This window comes from Mytilus galloprovincialis, chromosome 3 (assembly GCF_965363235.1).
Source record: "Mytilus galloprovincialis chromosome 3, xbMytGall1.hap1.1, whole genome shotgun sequence".
NCBI lineage: Eukaryota > Metazoa > Mollusca > Bivalvia > Mytilida > Mytilidae > Mytilus > Mytilus galloprovincialis.
In genome coordinates, this window is record NC_134840.1 from 27282780 (window position 1) to 27304710 (window position 21931).

General features: G+C 31.5%; 1 protein-coding gene across 2 annotated transcripts in view; it reads right to left on the bottom strand.

Moving 5' to 3' along the window:
* Nucleotides 1–13918, bottom strand: part of LOC143067586 (WD repeat-containing and planar cell polarity effector protein fritz homolog) — a 41549-nt gene extending 27631 nt beyond the window's left edge. The window contains exons 1-3 of one of the 2 annotated variants that reach the window (XM_076240935.1): nucleotides 13876–13918; nucleotides 1459–1669; nucleotides 490–534 (exon numbers count right to left, since the gene is read on the bottom strand). In XM_076240935.1, the coding sequence (XP_076097050.1) occupies nucleotides 490–534; nucleotides 1459–1519 (106 nt within the window). In that variant the 5' untranslated portion in view covers nucleotides 1520–1669; nucleotides 13876–13918. Of the gene's footprint in view, nucleotides 1–489; nucleotides 535–1458; nucleotides 1670–12620; nucleotides 12696–13875 lie in introns of those variants that run through there. The other variant, XM_076240936.1, reaches the window with a different exon arrangement.
* Nucleotides 13919–21931: the final 8013 nt, after the last annotated feature.

Below are 21931 nucleotides of genomic sequence, written 5' to 3' on the forward strand. Positions count from 1 at the left end.
AAATTTAAAATCATTCTGGTCAACAGTTTAAAAGTGTCGGAGAAAAGGGTCTGGCATGAAAATATATGTTATACATTTTGTACAAACTGACCACTGGACAGAAATCATTGCAATTACAGGTACTACTCCTGGACTAAGTGTGGGAGCATTAAATGTACAGGACATAACATAAACAAACTGTCCTCTTACTACAAGTAACTTAATCATAATAAAAATGCCATGTGACTTAAATCTGACATTGCAAGATTTTTAAAATGCTTCTATATAACATTTGATATAGCTTAACGGAAATTAATAGCTGTGAACATAATTCCACAAATTTAAGTGGAAACTGGGAGCACACTTTGTTCTTTTTATTTATCACTGTGAAGTGTCTGTGTATAATCTAACTGTTGATTTGATATCTACAAAACAATGTACCATAGATACCCTGTAAGTATATGAATTTTGATGGCAAAACTTTAAATTTTAACATGTATATATTTATACCTGACTGAGATTTATCATGATAACAGTGACAGCCAATTACATCATCTACAAAAACAAAGATGGCATGTTATTATCAATCTGCATATTAAATTGGTGTCAGTTTATTTTCGACTTTAAGAGTTTTAATGTCCCTTTGGTGTCCTTCAACTCTCTTTTACAAAAGCTTTCTGATGAAGTTTTGACTTATTTTACCAATTGTGTCTCATTGTTTATCCACATATTATGCTATGATAGACTGTAGTAATGGGGGTACCTTCATGATGAATAACAGTAACAGATTTTAACGTTTTTTCAAAAATAGATGCTAATGATAATTATTTGATACCTCTGATGAATCACAATAAGGATGTTTTGATGAATCACGATAAGGATGTTTTGACGAATCATGATAAGGATGTTTTGATGAATCATGACAAGGATGTTTTGATGAATCACAATAAGGATGTTTTGATGAATCACGATAAAATTTTAACCAATTTGATGCTAATGGTAGTCAAAAATGATAATTTAACACCTGACAGTAAAGAGCATTACAAGCCTCATGATAGGTGTACATTTTCACAAATATATACATGTACAGGTAAAAGAAAATTGCATAAAAATCATTCTTTCTAACCAATAATTGCAATGAAAACTAGAGTAGATGTGCTGAACCAAGGCACCTTTGTCATGTTTGTATGGAAATCCTTTTGGTTAATTGATGTAATCTTAAAATGTTTAAATGCAAACTATAATAATTATCTGGTTCAATTCATAATTCATGTAATTTGATTCTAGAAAATTATTCTGAGTTAGTAGTTCAATAGCAACTTTTCCATAACAGAAAGCTGAATGTTGACCACTTCATGACATTTGTAGTGTTTGTGTCATTGGGTCATCATCTTGTTGCCATTATATCATATTTCATATTTTACAATGTATATACAATGTTCATATCTTACAATCTTTCTTAAACTATATCAATCTTACCTGGAATATTAAATTGATCTTTGAGGGACAAAATAAATATTTCTCCCATGCAGCTTGCCATCTTCAATCAGACATGGAAATGATAACACTCATAAAAATGAATATCAAATAGATTCAAGATGTCTCCTTCCCACTTTCAACTTACTGCTGGTTAAAAAAACATTGAAGAAGATGGCTGTATGTTGGATCAAAGAAGCAGAACTGTGCTTATCTACAAATTATAATAAGATATTTGATAAGAATAAGAATTTTATGAGTTTAAATCAAAACAATAAAATTGTTACATGTACCAAAGAAAAACATATAAAAATAAAATGATAGACAGAAAACAATACAAACAAGTACATGTAGCATTGAAAAAATAAGATGTTGATATAACAATATGATAACAAATTTTATTCATATTTCTTTTTTTACAAAACTTCACTTGTCCTTATTCAAAGGAAACACAAATGAAAAGAAAGGAATGAATTATAAGTGCTTTTTAACACCATCTAAATCTAAAAAAAACTTGATGTGTCAAAGCGACACGAATGGCCCTGTCTCAAAAATTTGAAAAATCAGCAATTTCAATAATACATGTGGACACAAACAGAATGAATGTGGTCTAATGAACTTAAAATATTTTTTTTTGCTTTTGAGCAATTCACTATGCTGTTGAATATTAATCCAAAAAGAAGAAATTTTCTTTTTAATTTCTGAAATCTGAAATGAGATAAAATTGACCCCCCTTTTTTTTCTCACCTTATTCCAAAAATGATCTCAATTCAAATTTCTAATGGAGTTTGCAACAATAACTACTCATTTAAATACATCATAAAAATTAAAATAAAAAAATGGCATAGTCAAAGTTAAAATTAATATTAATTAATAGTAACTTCTAAAAACATAAATGGGGAATGTGTCCAAAGCGACACAGATGATGCCCCCGCTAGCATATAACATAATAAAGGGACATAACTCAAGAACTGTAAAAGTGAAGCTGCCAAAAAATGAACTTAAACTGAGTTTAGAGGTAATAAGCATTATGTACACATTTCATTAAATTTAGTTGAAACAAATTTAAGTTAAGAGTACAGAAACTAAACTTGTAAAGGGGCATAACCCTAGAATAGTAATCAAAGTGCTTGTAATCACTGAACGGTAAAGATTGCTTTAATTTATCAGTTGGTAGTAAAGTGAATATTGCATTGTATATTGTATATAGCATTGATTTAAATTGATTCAACTACTATTCTGGACAAAGAAAGATAACTCCAATTTTCAAAGAAGATTTCACAAATCATTGGTTTTAGGTGATTCAACAACCATTCTGGACAAAGAAAGATAATTCCAATTTATTTTCTTGAAACTACAAAAATGCTTGTTTTTGGCCCTTTATTCCTAGATTGTTTGCCCCATAACCCTTAAAATATATCTCAACCTTCTACTTATGGTATTAAACATTGTGGTACAATTTCAGAACAATTGAAATACTTATACACAACTTATTGTCCTGACACTAGATACATGCTTGTTTTGGCCCCTTTGGGCCCCTAATTCCGAAACCTTAGGGACAATTACCCCCAAAATAAATCCCAAGCTTCCTTTTGTGGTTATAAACATTGTGTTAAAATTTTATTGATTTCTATTTACTTATAGTAAAGTTATTATCTGGAAACCATCCGTCTTCGGACGAGGCTGACGATGAAGACAACGTGATACTAAAATACGCCCGCAAAAATATTTTTATCATGGTTTATGATGGTTAACTCATATACCAAATATCTGAAAGCATTTAGAAAAAAAGTTGGTATAACTGTGATTTTCAACAATTTATCAAAGTCCATAGCCTGTAATTTTGGTAAAAAATTAGCAGAGCGGAAAGAAACTTAAACTTGATCTGTAACTCATCATGGTAAACTCACATATCAAAAATCAGCTCAATATCTGAAGGCGTTTAGAAAAAAACTCCGTATAACTGTGATTTTCAACAATTTATCAAAGTCCAAAGCCCATAATTTTGGTAAAAATTAGCAGAGCAGAACGAAACTTCTACTTGATCTGTACCTCATCATGGTTAACTCACATATCTAAAATCAGCCCAATATCTGAAGGCGTTTAGAAAAAAACTCTGTATAATGGTTTGTTGCGGAATGACAGAATTACGGAATTTCAGAATTTCAGAATTACGGACAAGGGTAAAACTATATGGCATGGACAACTTCGTTCGGGGCCATAAAAATAATATATCAACATTTAATGATGTGAAGTGTCAAAACTAAAATTGTGGATTTGATCTTTCTCATAGGAAAAAATAATGTGGCTAATCAAATTTGCAGTTATCCCTCGTTGAGTTTTATAACTTCCAGATTTTTTTTGAGAGTCGAATCTGTGATTTGCTGTGTGACACTTCTTAACACAGAAATCAGTGGGTTAAGGTTAAGCATCTACATACTCTCCCTAACTGAACTAAATATTATACATGTAACTAATTGGACATGAAAATAAATAAGTAGGATCATGCACTTTTGTATAGAAAAATTAAGCAGCTCAGGTGACTGCTCCTTTCCTTTTTGTTTACTTCTTAAAGGGTGTACATCTTTTATATCTCATAAAACATTATAATCTTTAATTATCATTCCATGTGTAGCCTGATCATGAATAACAATTATAGCTAGCATTTGGGGTACAAGTTAATTTTATTTCAGACAATAAAAGTAGCTCCAAATACGCTAACACACAGTTGCGTGCACATCGATTCGGCATGCAAATAAAAAAATGTCAAAATAAAAATTTATAAATTGAATGTTAAAGGAAACACCTATGTTGTCACTTTTTTAATTGATGAAATATCATTAAATAACGGTATTTGGTTTCAAAATAAAAGTTTTATTGGAGATTATGACAAAATCGGACAGTAACTAATGTATCTTTAATAAGATTTGAGTTTGTAATACTCAGTCTAAGACATGTAGTTTTGGAGCACATTTTACAGTGTACGGTTCATCAATTTGGAATGAGATGTACCAATCGGCATTAGAATTATCAGAACCCTTAGATATCCTTGAAAATATGCCGAGGCTATGTGGTCGACAGACTACTGGAGCCAATCACTCTGCAATCACGCCAAAACAGTATTGGAAAGTCTCATTATTTTTTGCTTTCATAGACCATATGATAAGGGAACTGGAGAGTGGAGTTGCATCTAGTATTATCAGAAAATCGCTTCTTTGCGCTTTATCTGCGTCATTGTCATGATTGTGTTGTAGGAAATATGACAAACGAACAAATCTCAACATTGTCTGAGACATACGAAACTGACCTGGCATGTAATTTTGATGAATTCAATTGGGAGGTCACTTGATGCCGAACACATACGCTGGTTTATAACATCTCGCGAGTGCTACTATGGAGATCTATCAGTGTACTATGTACAATGTATGTTGAAAACAAATGTATGATCAACAATGAACAACGATAGTTACTATCATTACTGCATATTCATCAGGATTTCAGTGTAAATATTCACCAAGTAACAGAGAAGTTTGTTTCTGCCTAGACCCGAAGAGCAGATTTTGGACAATTTTGAGTAAATTCTGTATCACAAACATGTGTTGTTTATGTATTACTCTATTCAGAAGATTTATTAATAGTTTTACATTCATAATTTTTTTATAAGTCCCATCTACATATAGCTCCTCTTTTAACCATCCTATTGCCGAAAACCAAAAATAAAAGCACAGGTACATGTAATTGGGGCATGGATCCCCCTTTTTTGGACCCCACTAAAAAAAAAATATTTTCTTTTTTTTTTCTATATATATATATATATTTACAATTTTCTACAATGTATAGACATATATATATCAAGTCTCAACAATCCATTACTAGTCGATTACAATGCCTTTTTTACTATCCATACAAGCCCCAAGTGAAAAAAGAAGTTGCTTGCACATCTTTTCATTCTAGCTACGCCCCTGTATTTACTTGAAGAAGTTAATAATAATACACTTATAAAAAAGAAGATGTGGTATGATTGCCAATGAGAAAACTATCCACAAAAGACAAAAATGACACAGACATTAACAACTATACATGTAGGTCACCGTACGGCCTTCAACAATGAGCAAAGCCCATACCACATAGTCAGCTATAATAGGCCCCGATAAGACAATGTAAAACAATTCAAACGAGAAAACTAACGGCCTTATCTATGTAAAAAAATGAAGGAAAAACAAATATGTAACACATAAACAAACGACAACCACTGAATTACAGGCTCCTGACTTGGGACAGGCACATACATACATAATGTGGCGGGGTTAAACATGTTAGCGGGATCCCAACCCTCCTTACCTGGGACAGTGGTATAACAGTACAACATAAGAACGAACTATAAAAATCAGTTGAAAAAGGCTCAACTCATCAGATGGACAAAAATGCAAGTACAAAAAAATGTAGACGTGGCCGGGTACTTATACATCCCGACACAGAAAGACGCAATGAACAGATCTGAGAGTACTCGCAATTATCTGACAGCTAGTTCAAAGTCACTAACAACTAATAAAAAAATCATGCATCTAAGACTAAACTATCAATCCGTACACATCCAATATCCAATGGATTTAGTGTAAGACGTCATAAACAGCCAGAGAAAAACATGACCTTGTGCAATGCCAAGTTACAGGTATCAACTGATTGTAGACCCATGAGCACGTATATGTATATAACAAACTAGTAATATTTAGTTAGCTTTTAATTTACTGATAACAAAATCAATATTTATACCAATAAAAACAATATTCAATGATCTTATTAAAGTGTTGAATAGGTAACCCTTTAGAATAAGTTTATTTAAAGGAGCGACAAGTTTACACGGATCATTTCTAAATTTCCGGGCACGTTAACAACATTTCCGTAAAAATGAGGATGTGCTCAAAACCAATCAAAACCAAATCTTTATATCTATGGAAAAATTTAGTAAAGGTTTTAAGTAATTTATGGTAGCGATATCCCTGGTTAAATAATTTACCAGTAATACCTGAATACATAGGTTGTGTTCGTTAAAATCAAAAACGTCACAACAGACACTTATATCATTATATAAGTAAATTTGTTATATTCATTTTTTCTTATAAGGTTGAATAATCTCCCCTTAATTTTCTCCAAAAACTTTACTTGTATACATTTGTAAGTTATATTTTTTACAATCCCTAAAGTTCTCAAGTTTTAGAATGTAAAAACATGCCTTGAAGAAATTTTCTCTGGTTAACCCAAAGTTGATATATCTCTAGTCATGCTAGTTCATCCATCTCATGTCAATCCAGCCCCTAGTTAATATGTCCCCATAATAACATAATGAATAAATTATGTAAACTTTGGAGGAGTAGGTGACATATTTCAATCTGATTCAGAGGTCGAGAATGAATGGAATTTGTAAAAAAGTATCAATAATCAATGACCATGATGACAGAAGGTAAGTGAAGTACATGTATGTCTAATAAGTGTGATTGTAACTGTTTGTAAAGAAGCATCAATGCTGCATCATGTAGCATATACATGTGAAGTTATTTTCCATGGTACAAAAATGTAATATAGAATGTCATGGGGAAAAAAGATTTTATTCCTTATTAATTATTAAATATTTTTTTATAATTGGGGTGGATCAATTTTCAATATGGGGCCAAATCAATGGATCTCCTGTAGTTGGTGATCGCAATACTGGTATACCAGTATTGTCTACAATAACTGGTATAAAAATTTTGTACCAGTATTGTAGCTTTTTTTTTTAAAAACAACAATACTGGTACATTACTGATATACCAGTATTGTAGTTGTATTGTTGACTATACTTTTAGGTGTATAATCATCGGGAAAATGAATTTTAAGCAAAATAAAGTTCAAAGGTAGATTAAATGAAATTAAAAAGATTATAGAGGATAATTGTGAAATCAATTAAAAACCAGTCAAAAGATAATATTATTCAAACAATTGTTAATTATATAATTAGTTGCTAATAATTTATCATATTTCTATATTTTATTGAATTCAATTGAGATAAAATAAAATAAAATAAAAGCTTAATTTCATTATCTGAGTTATTATGAATTTTAATAAATTCAAGCAAATTATTACACTATAACACATAATATTCAGCATTTACATGTATGTCATCGTATATTATTTTACAGATACTTTAATACATAGATATAGAAGATGTGGTGTGAGTGCCAATGAGATAACTCTCCATCCAAATAACAATTTATAAAAGTAAACCATTATAGGTCAATGTACGGCCTTCAACACAGAGCCTTGGCTCACATCGAACAATAAGCTATAATGGGCCAAAAATTACTAGTGTATACTTAGATCATATGCATTTGTTGGTCTTCATTTTCTTATTAATTTTTCTCAATAAACATGATAAAAGATATCAATATCTATTAAACATAAAATGTTGGTTAATAGGGAAACCTGATTATAATCAAATAAACAAAGTAGTTGATTCAGAACCATGGGCAATACAATTTATAGCAGATATATCTACTTATACAAATACTCAAATACTAATACATGTATTAGCTATATGTAAGCACTCCTAAAGTAAGAGAGCTATACATGTACATTCTAAACAAGCTTTTAACTGAATTTTAATGTGCGTATTGTTATGCGTTTACTTTTCTACATTGGCTAGAGGTATAGGGGGAGGGTTGAGATCTCACAAACATGTTTAACCCCGCCGCATTTTTGTGCCTGTCCCAAGTCAGGAGCCTCTGGCCTTTGTTAGTCTTGTATTATTTTAATTTTAGTTTCTTGTGTACAATTTGGAAATTAGTATGGCGTTCATTATCACTGAACTAGTATAAATTTGTTTAGGGGCCACCTGAAGGACGCCTCCAGGGGCGAGAATTTCTCGCTACATTGAAGACCTGTTGGTGACCTTCTGCTGTTGTTTTTTTCTATGGTAGGATTGTTGTCTCTTTGGCACATTCCCCATTTCCATTCTCAATTTTATTTTAATTTAGTAAGCATAAGAATAAGTCAACAGACTGAACACCTAAACATCAATATAGGCAGAAGAGTTGCAGAAATGCCATCTGAAGAAGAAATAAACAATGCAATGCTGATAATACAGAAGTATTTTATTTGTACAGCAATGTCAATATAAAATTCACGTAAATATACTATTGAGTCTTGGAAAAGAGAGCTGGAAGAAAACATAGAAGAAAGTAAAGAGTTTGTTAAAATGCTGAGACAGTATGGTTCCCTTTTAAAAGAAAAAAAATATCAGGAGATTTAAAAGTTTCTTTGATTACAATAACAGGGTACCACCAATGGCATCATCAGTTAAACATAAAATCATTCCATATAAAATTGTCATGTCATATGTTAATATACATATCATTATTCATATATATATATGTGACACCTTTCATAAAAGATTAATTACCTATATATGTATTGTCTATTTAAAAAAACACAATACTGGTACAATACTGAAATACAATACTGGTACAAAATTTTGGGAGCGTCTTTTTACCACAGAACACCACAGAATACCACAGAACACCACAGAATACCACAGAACACTAAAAATATACCACAGAACACTTAAAATATGCCACAGAACTCCCAAATAGTAACAATTCAGACAATGTAGTTGTTTTTATTGCTAATTATGTCTATAATATGACTTTTATTATTCAAATTAATACATTTGTTTGGTGCCCAAACGTCTATTGGGTGCATTAACGAATTCTTGGACTCGTGGTTTAAAACTTTGTTCGTAATATTTCAGGAACTGAAGATAATTTGCACACAAGTCCTTGAGCTCTGAATCTGCCCTTGCAAATTGCAATGTGTCGTCTGCGCTTGCAATTCCTTGATCTCCAAAAATTGTGTTGATGATGGTTTTTCTTTCTTGGGTGCTAACACCGACACGATCTTGAAGGTAATGTTGTACATTGTCCTTTCAATGTTTTGTGCACAATCTTCGTTTGGCGGTTGGAAATGCCTTTTCTATCGCCTTGGTCATCGCCTTTTCGTCATCACTGCCGAACTCTATATTTTCATGGAGACGAAGTTCTACATTATTAATGGCTTGTTCAAGTGTGGCAGAAATGTTTGAAAAGAAGGCTCTGTATGTTTTGTATGACGCATCCTTGTGTAGAAGAATTGGTCCTGCAAAGATTGGATGGTCTTTGGTTTCTTTTCTATTTACCCACAGGTTCTTGTAAACAATGGATGTGACATAAAAACTTCCGAGATTGAATGTTCTGTCAACACCAAGAGGATGCTCGGACTTTTGTGCAAGAAAATGTCTCAAATCTGTTATTTGATTTTCTGTGTAACACACTATTGCTGGTACTTGATTCTTGTTGTGAATAATTTGTTGTACAAACGGATGTGTATCGAGCATTCCGACAAAGGCAAGAATTTCATCCGCAACATTGGCATAAGCAGGCTGTGTTTTAAGTTTATTACGATACTTGGCATTTCTTATTTGTTTGGTATCTCTGGGTGCATGTAAAGAATTGTCTCTATTCATCTGTATGAAAACCTCTTTATTATCTTTTAATGCACATTCGTCAACTACTTTGTCTAGTGTTTTGGGGTGGGTTCTTACATAATTCTTTGCATTTTCTAAAGAGTAGGTACCGGAATATTCGTACACTGCAATGGATGGTAAATCATTTGCAAAGGACGAATTAAAACATGTGACGTGTTTTTTAAAAGAATTGTTCTCTTTTAGTACTGTACTATATCGGTACATAGTAACAATGGATGTAGAATCTGGTTGAGGGGTTATTGGTACAAATAATGTCTTTCCACCCTGTCTAACTTTTGTGCAATATTGGTCATTTTTCAGAAATATTGTCCGGAAATTGTCTGATAATAGGTAGTCTTGGTGGAAGACCTTCCCCTTTGAAGATTCCCATATGCCACAATCATCATAGTATTTAGAATGACGGTTATTTGTCTTTCTACTCATGTTATCAACATTGTTAACTAAGAACCAGGTGTTTGATTTATTTCCCGGTGGCGCATCTTCAAAAATATGTGACTTGTCTTGTACTGCTTTCCAACAATCTAAAGCTGACAAAAATTTCCCATGTTGTAAGGTATTGATGTTGTCTGGTGTATTCCGTAACTTAATAAGAAAGATGAATTAACAACTTTTAAGCTTGACACGCGTCATTGATATCATAAATATGTTAAATGTGATAATCCATCACTTATCATAAATCGCAATTAACAATTAATTATGTGCTATAAACATTTTGAATTAACAAAGCCTGACACGCGTAGGTAATAAATAGATTAAACCGATTCAACAGATTAAGAAATTCAGCGTCTTATGTACGAAACAAAAGTTTACAAAAATTGTGCAAAGATGCAATATTTTTTTTAATATTAAAACATAAAATTACCAAATTAAGACGAAGTAAGCCAGATGAATAAGAGTAGGTAGACCCTACTTTTTCTTTCAAACAGGTCAAACAACAGAATGTGAAACAGCTGGATGTTACCAAGAAATCGATGTCTTGTACTGATAACTGTTGACAGTCATAGTGGTACCATGAATTGCAAGAGTCACACTGTACTGAGTTCTTGGAGCAGTTCTGTCTGCAGTCACCACAGGGCCAGAAAATCGACCTTTTTAGGTACGAGAGTTTGCGTTTTGGCATTTTGACTTTACTGATTAACTTTGAAACTTAATAATAGATTTAGAAAGATTTTTGAAATTTATTTCTTGTTCTATCAATATATACCCTTTGATCAATATCTTTCAATTTTGGAGCCAATCGAAAATTTGACCAATGATATTAACAGGAAATAAAATATTGTCCAATTATTTTTATCGGAAGTAAAAGATGATCCAATAACATTTACAGGAAGAAATTGTGATTCCAGTACTTTATGGTTTCACGTTTCCATTGTCTAACCCAAGATTTGAGACGTCGCTAACAGAACAAAAATGTGAAATGACTTCTTTCAGGACATTGCTAAAAAAACAAAAAGTTATGTAGGACTTCTTTTAAATTTCAATTTCTTTTGACAGCGTGGTTGAATTATAGAAGCCATCCGTTCTTTTCAATTTTTGACAACCTCATTAGTGGGGTTGTGTTTGTTAAATTACTCTTAATAATGACCGTAATATAGACTTTTGTTTTACTAGTATTATTCAAAACAAAAATGAATTATAAAATTATATAAGTATGTAAAAAACATGACCCATTCAAAGATATTGCATATGATAATTGATTAAAATCGTACTAAAAAGGAACTTTATGCATTTCAAATAAAATTTAAATATATTCATAATAAGTAATCAGTCAAAGTCCTCGATCTCTTTCCGTCGGTTAGATTTTGATATTTGTCTCTTGTCTTATTTTTGGTATAACTATTTTATATATAATAATAAGAAGAAAATGAATAAAAAATATATATGAGGTGTTGATGACGGTGGTTTGTGGAGTTGTCATCTTATAGACTTTCCTTTTCTGTTCGGCGTGTTCAATGTAGATATATTTGATATTTTAAACTTTAATTTGATATAATTTTTAGCATTAATAACTAAAAAAATATATTAAGGTCACAATTAATACGATAAATAAAAAACAAATTAAAAACAAATTGCGCTGTTCAGCGATATGCAGTTTGCGATCGGTAATGAAATTTAGATTTACTGTCTAATTAATATTCGTTCATGCATTTTGTTGAGTTATTTTAATGTTATGTTGCATATTTAAGTTGTTTTGCTGTTTGTTCTTATGTTCTGTGGTATATTTTAAGTGTTCTGTGGTATATTTTTAGTGTTCTGTGGTATTCTGTGGTGTTCTGTGGTAAAAAGACGCTCCGCAAAATTTTTATACCAGTATAGTATTGCGATCACCAACTACAGGAGATCCAAATTTGGGACAGAGGGACTTCACCTAGTTGGGGTCAGATCAACATGAAGGCCAGCAGTTTCAGTAAATCCAGTTTGACTCTTACTTCAAAAGCTGGACTATATAGGTAAGCATGGTAAGGATCATGCGTATATAGCTTATTTAAGCTACAATTAGTTATAGCCCTTAAAGGGTTGGGAATTTAGTATAGGTTCAGAAAGGTAGCTCTTATCAGGAACAGACCATTGGGATATTTTTTTTTAACTTAATACATTGTCTGAGACTCACCAATCAAAAGACAAAATATTCAGATATTATCCCAAAAAGTCAATGAATTTTTCATAGGTTCATGAACGGTATACAAAGTTCAAAGTTCAAAGTTCTTTATTTTCCAATTAAGGGCCCCTGACGGGACATAATGACAACAATAAACAATACATTCTGATTCTTAACACATAAACATATAATGAAGATAAAATTAAAATTTCAATTCACATGAAGAGAATATAATATCATAGAATATATATGTTTCATATAAAATGTCACAACATAAAACAATTGTTATTGTTATTTGTTCTTTCAAAGTTTCATGTCTTTGATTTTTTTATTTCTGCCATGCCAGAGTGCCAGCAAAAAAATAGTTAATAATTTATTAATTCACCATATTAAATGGAGAATGGAAATAGTTTGCTAACAGAGGTCCACCTCGTCTCTTATCCATAAAAATAAGTTGAAGGAATAAATAATACAAGTCACTAAAATGGAAAAGAGACCAAGGGCAAATGCACTTGGACATGTTAGGAAGTGGAATTTTAGATACCGTCTTAACCTCCTCGTGACTAGTGCACAAAAGTAAAAAAATATTGTTCACTTTAATGCAGAATTCACCAAGGGATGATACTAAAAGGTTTTGGCATCCAAAATCTTATTTAATTACATTTACAAATGCATATATACATGTATATACATATTCAACACTCTAGCATAGCATTAGCAGGTGCAAGTGAAGTGACAAGGTCCCACTACTCTTTAATTAGTATGTTCATGTTTGGCTATAAGACAACAAATTTCACATAAAACTTCATGATCTTCATTACTCATCATCCAAATAAACTTTTCAGGATTTTGTAATTGGGTAAAATTAGGACATTTCAAACAAATAGCATTAATAAGATCATTACGTTCACCTCTATACTTTGTACATGTTAGTAAAAAATGGTTCTCATCTTCTACCTCGCCAGATGAGCAATGAATACACAATCTATTTTGCCTGATAATACCTTGATATCTTCCTAACTCTATTTGGAGTCTATGAGCTGATATTCTGAATCTGGTAAAAATTCTCCTCTGCCCAAAATCTTTTATAATATTTAAATAATTTTCAAATCCAAAGTTTTGTTTAAACTTGAAGTACGTACACAGTTTGCCGTCTGATAATGATGTTTTTTGTTTTTGCCAAAGATTAATGTAATTATACATATAAGTCCCGTATCCGTTTATATCCGACTGTCTTAATTTTTAAAAATTCTACCATAAGTCGAACCTAAATGTAATTTTGCATTCTTTCAAATTCTTTCAACTTTGTTACCTGTTACCTGTTACCTATTCTGTACTTTCCACCGGTAACAAGACAAATCGGCACTCAGACAAATCGGCACCCAAGTCCGAAGACATTTCGGCACCCATGTTGGACATATCGGTATCCGGACAAATCGGCATCAAGACAATCCGGCACTTCGTTTTTAAAAATAAATTCTTTATAAAAAATTAAAGAATTGTTGCATAGATATTATAATTTGTATATAAAATATGCATTACAAAAACAATAATCATCATTTAATTAAACTCTTAATGATTATGTTTGTATGAATAAACATTATTTAATTAAATCATAATTGATTGTTAGATGTGTTGTTGATCGTTGTTGTTTGAATAAACATTATTTAATTGAATCATAATTAAATCATAATTAATTGTAGTTATGCATTCATTAATCAGTATTTTATGTTTAAATCTAATAATTCCTAAATAAAGATCAAAAGTGTATAGCTTGTGTTTGCAGCTTGTGTTCTCGTTTGATCCTTACATCTGTTAAGACAACACAATACTTGAAAACAATATTTTATTGTTTTAATATTTAAAGGCATAAACATAACAGCGTGTGCAAGCCATAATGAGTAAATACCTAAAAACATATATAAAGGTCAACACTTATGGGATACTCATTCTTACACAATGTCAGACGACAGTTGTATACATGGGTTTAACTTTGACTTCACATTGAGTGAAAAGACGCAAATTTTGGGGGAAATCTACTAAAGCAGATGGGCATCCAGAGGGTCAAGAAAAAACAAAAGATTTAGATAAGGATAAAACAAAAGGCACACCGTCTTTTAAAACTAGTAAGGGCGAGAGGGCAAAGACAGGTGATGAGATTGTAGCCCGTATGTCGTCGTCGAACAAACCTTATTCTGAGGCTGTCAAAGAGGGTTGCGACATAGCGGGTGATAAAGTTCCCCTACCAAAACGAAAATCTTTAAGTGCAAAGAGAGTTGATAAAAATAAAGAAAAAGACAAAACAAAAAGTTCGGAAAGAGAAAAGGACCAGGAAAAAAAGAGAAACCGAGATAGACTAAGTATTGAGAGTTCTGCTCAAACGGGGAAAGATAAAAAAACTAGCAAAGACTCAGACGCAAAAAAGCAGTAACATTAGTCCTGCAAATTCTAAACCCACTCCCACATAACTCTTAAAATGTCTAATTATAACAATCACTCTCATATATTGATAATATGTTTACTGTATTTTTTCATATATAATTACATTAATATGCTTCTTTTTACATTGAACATTAGAAATGGTTTTGAAAACAAAATTTATGAAATATTAGATGATAATAGAAATATAGACATCATCTGTTTACAGGAAACTGGTTATATGTCGCCAGATGTTATACAAGATATAAAACAAAAATTTAATAAAAATGTAGACTTTTCAAATGGTGTTAGTAGATCTACAGGTGTCATAACAATAGTAAATAAAGATTTAAAACTTTTTAAATCTCATAGGGTTCCAACACCGCTAAAAGGTAGACTAATCCACAATAGCTACGTCTAAAATGATACTGTCATAAATCTTCTGAACCTTTATGCACCACAATGTGGTTTGAGGGAGAATTTGTCTATGTTAGGTGCCGATTTGTCTAGGTGCCGATTAGTCTTTTACGGGTGCCGATTTGTCTTTCACGGGTGCCGATTTGTCCGGGTACCGATTTGTCTGGGTGCCGAACTGTCTAGAATTCCTTTCCACCTTTTAAATTATCAGATGAACCACTTCAGTTGGAATATCCTCTTGAAGTGTAGAATCCCTTATATTCACTATTGGATTAAAAACATCTTCTTTATACACTTATATACACCGCCACCACACTTATTTAAAAGAATTCAAACTGTATATATCCAGGTGTGTTGATAAGTCGTTATCCTAAGGCTATTTTTTTCTTATTTTTTCTGTAGACTTAGCTTTCATTTTTTATTACCATGCATTGTCAAGCTTGGTAACTCATAATTATTTGTCAGTAACTAAATGTACGATGCTGTCCCATACTGAACCTTCTGACCTTGTTTGTTTACATTTAAATTTCAATGGCGTCAAAATCACGTGATGACAATTCGTTCTACCCAATCAAATTGCTCTACTGTCAATTAGGGGATTTTTCAGTCTACGGCAATTACGTTATTTCTTTGTGGGATATTGCTTCAAAATAGTTTGCAATAATTTTGGGTTTTATACAACAGGAAAACTATTTTTTTGCCATCCCTTTTAACATCAATGGAATTCTGTATGAATATTTACCTACAGTCATGATGGTCAGAATATCGATCTTTTTATAATGAATAAAAAGAAAATTGTATGAAAAATAAATGTAAATTGTTTTTTATTAACCTACTCTATATTCCTGTACAAAATTATGGCATGGGCATCGTTTTTTCAATTAGTTTTCCTTTCATTTTGGTTGGGCTTTTTTCGCGGGAAAATCGCAAAAGACGTAAGGAGCATGTCATTTTAAAATTCCTAAAAATACGATTTGCTTGACCTGTATTGCCTGCCACAAGATTGATGACGTTGAATGGAATGTACACAAAGCAATGGAGGCCGGAAGTGGGATTTTGTGAAGTTCTAAAATGTTTTTAGACATTCGGAAGTCGGGATTGAAACGGGCATTAGAAAATTGGCATTTTTTAGCAATAATTGAGAACAACAATGAAAACTTACCTTCAGAAATGTTTTTTTATTCAAAAGTGCAGAAAAAACGTATTCTCCTCTGTTTTTCTACGCCGGAAGTAGCGTAGTGACGTCAGTGCGGAGTTTCCCCGTGTGTTAAGTTCAAACACAAATACCTAACGAACTGACAAGATGAACGATTTTAGACTACGGTAGGATACAGTCATATTTTAAAATCTAAAACTTGATAGATTCATCCATTGTTATTTTGTCCTTTATCTCACTTGAGTTTGTTTTCCTTTGCTACAAGGGAGATAACCATGAGAGGATTACACTAAAGACCTGAAAGTGGACCTGAAAAGACCTGAAAATATACGACTAAAATTATTCAAATTGCAATAACTTTTTTATTATTGGATGGCATTTCTTCAAGTTGGGATTTTATTAATTGTAAATATCCATATTTCATTAAAATTTAAATGTTTTAAATTAAAAACAAATGTTTGATGCCAAAAGTTGGACCTGAAGGGAGAAATGAAAAGACCTGAAGGGACCTGAAACTCTATGGTCGGACTAATTTTAACTTCAAAAACTTTTTTAATATTCAGTGGATATTTTTCAACTTTTGATTTTGAGAAACAAAAAGTTCAATATAATGATAATATAAAAAAAAATATATATAAAAAATATCGTTGGGGTGTCAGATCTCGGACCTGAACATTATTATATAGAACCGAGCATTTTCCCGTTTCGTGCCGAATACAAATAAATTTCATATTTCAAGACATTATACGTATATTGTCTTTTATACTGAAATCGATAAAAATTTTTAAAAAAAATGAAAACAAAAATTGCAATCTATCCGATGTTCTGATACGCTACCCTCCACTAACTCCTAGTCCTAGTGGAGGGTAGCGTATCAGAACATCGGATTTTAATGAGATTGCAAAAATTGTTAAAAAAATGTGTTTGGAATTTCCCTCTTGGGGTACCATTTTGGGGTATTTCCCTATGAGCGTAGTCCAGGCGGTAAGACATTGACATATTAATAGGAATAAGAAAGGGAAAATGAACTTAATTAAGTAACATTTGATAAACATGGTATATAAATAACCAATTTGAAGACATACCAAGTTTAATTTCATAAAAGTTCGACCATTGTTACTTTACGTTGTCATGGTCGTGACGTGACGTTGTTGATGAAATACAGTAGTTCCGGTAAGTAGGCGAGGCTTATAGGTTAGTTGAGGTAATAATAATAATAATAATAATAATAATAATAATAATAATAATAATAATAATAATAAATTCTTTATTTAAAGAGGGTAACTCAATTAGAAATAGTCTAATTTTCATTGAGGCCCTCAAACAAAATACATGCATACAGTTAACATTCATACATTCATACATTAAATTACAATATATATTACTGGTATATACACAATTCAATCATTGAAATATACAAAGGGTAATAAATGACAATATTTGATATAGTTTTGTTAGAGGAAAACAAATTATTTGACTTGCATATAATTTTCAAGAAAATGATTATAACATTAAGTTCCTGATCGGAGAAATCAAGTAAGCGCACACCACATTCGGTGCATTTTCTATCAAGACAGACTTTATTAAAACAGTCATGTGTTTTGTCTTTGCCACACAAAGTAGCAACCGCTATGTCGGTAAGATGCTCATATACGGGGAACTTATTTTTTTCTTCTTCCGATAATTGCGGGTGAATATGTTTCTTTCTAAACTCCATACACTTCAGAAATAAGGACTTAGCCTCGACATGATAACGACAGCAACACGTGAGTCTGTCCTTTGCAGAAGCTGCTCTAACGAAAAATGGTTTCAAACGATCAAAAGTTCTTTGGTTCATACTGATCTCAGGATATTTTATTTTGAATTCATGAAATATTTCTGTTTGGGTTTTATCCAAAATATGTATAGTATGTTTTGAAAATTGTTTTGGTGCGATTCGAACACGTTTAATATCTGTTTTATTCGGGGACGGTCGGGAATTGTTGGGGTGCAACCAAAAGTCATATGCAATTTTTTTTTATTTCCGGGGAAATTGCGTCTTTTCTGGTTTTCCTTTGAATATATTTCCAACAGGACTCTTCTGAACTTAAAATTTTGGCTCTTACATTTTTTCCGCCGGAAATTCGTTTTACAGGAAGTCCTATTTTTTTGGCTAATAAAACTTTTTTCTTTTCATTTTGAACATTTGATCCATTTGTAGACGCCGTTATGATGCTGATTGCAGTTCTTGCACCATCTGTTCTTAATAACTTGGTTTTGTCGACAATTTCACGTAAATCGTGGATAACCGCCTTTCCTAGGTGTATGTCGTTTTTATCCTCTGGCGTTACAACAACATTCATTTTTTCCAAATTGAAAACGGTCGGTGATTTTTTACTGCTTAAGTAAGAAGCCATTACCGCAGTTCTTCGGTTCGGCGTTAATGGTAAAGATTGTTTTAATTTTTTTAAGGCGCGACTTTTTTCCGTTCTATTTACGAAAGTTTTCCGATATAGGAATATTTGCTCAATAGCGGCAGTTTTCTTCGCAGATTTGCGATAGGATTGTTTTCTTTTTGTTTCCTTTTCTCTTTTCTCTTTTTTGTCTTTTCTCTCTTTTCTCTTTTTTACTGCAGAATTTGTCATTGAAAGGGTTTCTTGTTTTGGCTGTTTTGTTTCATTACTTAGTTTCTTTTTCAAATAACAATTTTTGTTTTTTTCTTTCATTTTCAAAATTTTCTTTGTTTTCCACAGTTTTATTCTGTCGGCGACAGATTTCTTTACTTCTGTAAATGAAAGTTTATAGGGTCTCGGTCAAAGTTACTATGCTAATACAAATATCAACTGAAAGTATTCAAATACGACAAATATTCATATCTTAACCGTTTTCATAATTTCTGGAATTATCAAAAGAATAATTCGTAACGTTCAAACCAAAACCCCGACAAAAACGTTGTTTTTATCAAGTGCGACATTCTAGTAAGCCTTCGCAAAATCGACGATGCTTTTTAACTACTTATTGAAAATTGATGTATTTTATATTTTTGAAAAATTAAGAAAAATAACATTTTAAAAAATCATAAAATTCTTCCATTTTAAGAGCACAGATAAGCAAACAATTGACGTAAATTTGACTTGAGTTCGTTTGATACGTCAAAAAATGGCGGTGCGACAATCTTGTAATCCTTTGAAAAATCGCTCATAAATTACCATATATCATTTTTCAGGATATTTGTCTTTAAATTTATAGAATTAAGCAAATTAACATTGATGTAGTAAATACAAATACTAACCTTTTTCCATTTTTGATAAATATTTTTGGATTCTAAAATCAGTAATCCCAACTTTTTTTTCCGTGGGACAGATTTGCCGTTCTCGTATGGAACGCTTTTGTGTTCTATGACGTCATCATAACGTCATAACAAATGCATGAAAGACTGACGGAACCTTTCTGTTAAATAATGGAAAAAACCGTTTTTCAAAATATTTAATAGTTTAGACGAAAATCTTAGTTTAGTGGTTACAATAAATGAAATATGTTACGCGGGACAGCCTAAAAATAGCCATTTTTTTTAATGAAGCTTACCGCATGCAGTATAAAACATTGTTTCAACAATTGTTTTATTCGTTTTTATTTTAAAAAACATTATTTTTTAAAATACGTACAATAGCAATGAATATGATATTACAAAATTATATATTTTGGACTTGTATCTTGCCAGCTACACCGATTTTCCAATGAGGTACGAACATCGCGCGTAACGTCTATGTTTCTTGAATAATTCCACATTAGGACATTTTTTTATTTCGAGTGGTAAATTATTCCATACTTTGGTTGCAGAATAATGAAAAGATTTTTTATAAAAATTTGTATTTGGTCTTGGAACAAAAAGATCATTATTAGAGACAGATCGTAAGTTGTGGCGTTGCACATCATCAATATTTAGTATTGTTAAGTAATCAGGTGTTAGCCCATTTATAATTTTATACATTAGAATTGATTGTTGGTATTTTATTCTTTTGGTAAAAGATAGCCATTTTAAAGAAGAAAACATGAAATTAGATGGAATAGAAATATCGCATTCCAGTATAATTCTTGCTACTCTTTTTTGAAGTTTTATGATTCTATCTGAATCTTTTTGTAATAAATTTCCCCAAACTGAACTACAATAGTCTATATATGGTAGAATATATGCATTATAAAATAGTTGCCTTGTGTGTATTGGCAAATATACTTTAATTTTATATAAAAGTGATACTTTAGATGAGATAATTTTACATATACGATCAACATGATCTTCCCAGCTTAAATTTTCATCAATGTCTATTCCAAGTAATTTGAAAGAATTGACGTATAAAGCTAACGTTTATACGTATAGCTTTATCTGTATAGTAAAATATCTGATTGCAGTATATTTACTGTTATACCACTGTCCCAGGTTAGGGGGAGGGTTAATTGGGATCCCGCTTATATGTTTAACCCCGCCACATTATGTATGTATGTGACTGTAATTCAGTGGTTATAATAGTCTCAGGTATATAATTTCTATAACGACCGCTTTCAAAAATACTTAATTGAACCCTGTTAATTTGTAGAGCTTTATAAGTAACATAGTTATAATTCTTAAATGATTTGCATATCTATAAATACTTGAAACTGATTGGTCAATTAGAATTTTTTACCTTGGTTTACACTTCGATAAACCATGTTTCCGAAACTACTTTTCATCTATTCGTAAATGTAATTTATCAGCAATGTTTTTAATATTTGGTATAAAAAGGGCATGGGTCAATAGATATCTTGTAGCTTTTATAATCAAGGCGGATTCTCGATCACTATATATATATATATATATATATATATATATATATATATATAAACGAGTCTAAATTGAAAACTACGTTCAAACCTATGATTGCGTTGGATAAAAACCGCAATTTTTATACGTGTGCATGTCAAACAAATTTCGTTGTAGAAGGGTCTAAATACAGCACAAACAACATTTTCCAAAAGACCAAAAAAGTGAAAAAATATTTTTAAACAAAACGCATTTGACTAACAGGTCGAACAACCGATGTTCTTAAACCCTGCTGACTGCCATTGGCGATTGCCAAATAAAATTGATCACGAGATGTAACAAAATGGATCTTAATATAAGTTTAATACTAAACAGAAAACGATAAACTGTGGCCAAGATGTTATGCAACAAACACATGGTGTCAATATTTTTTTTTTGTACACCAGATCTAGATTTCGACAATATATGTCTCTTCAGTGATGTTAGGGATCGAAACGGTATTTGGAAGGCCATATAATTTACCCTTAATTTCAGATAGACTCTTGAATTTTAAGA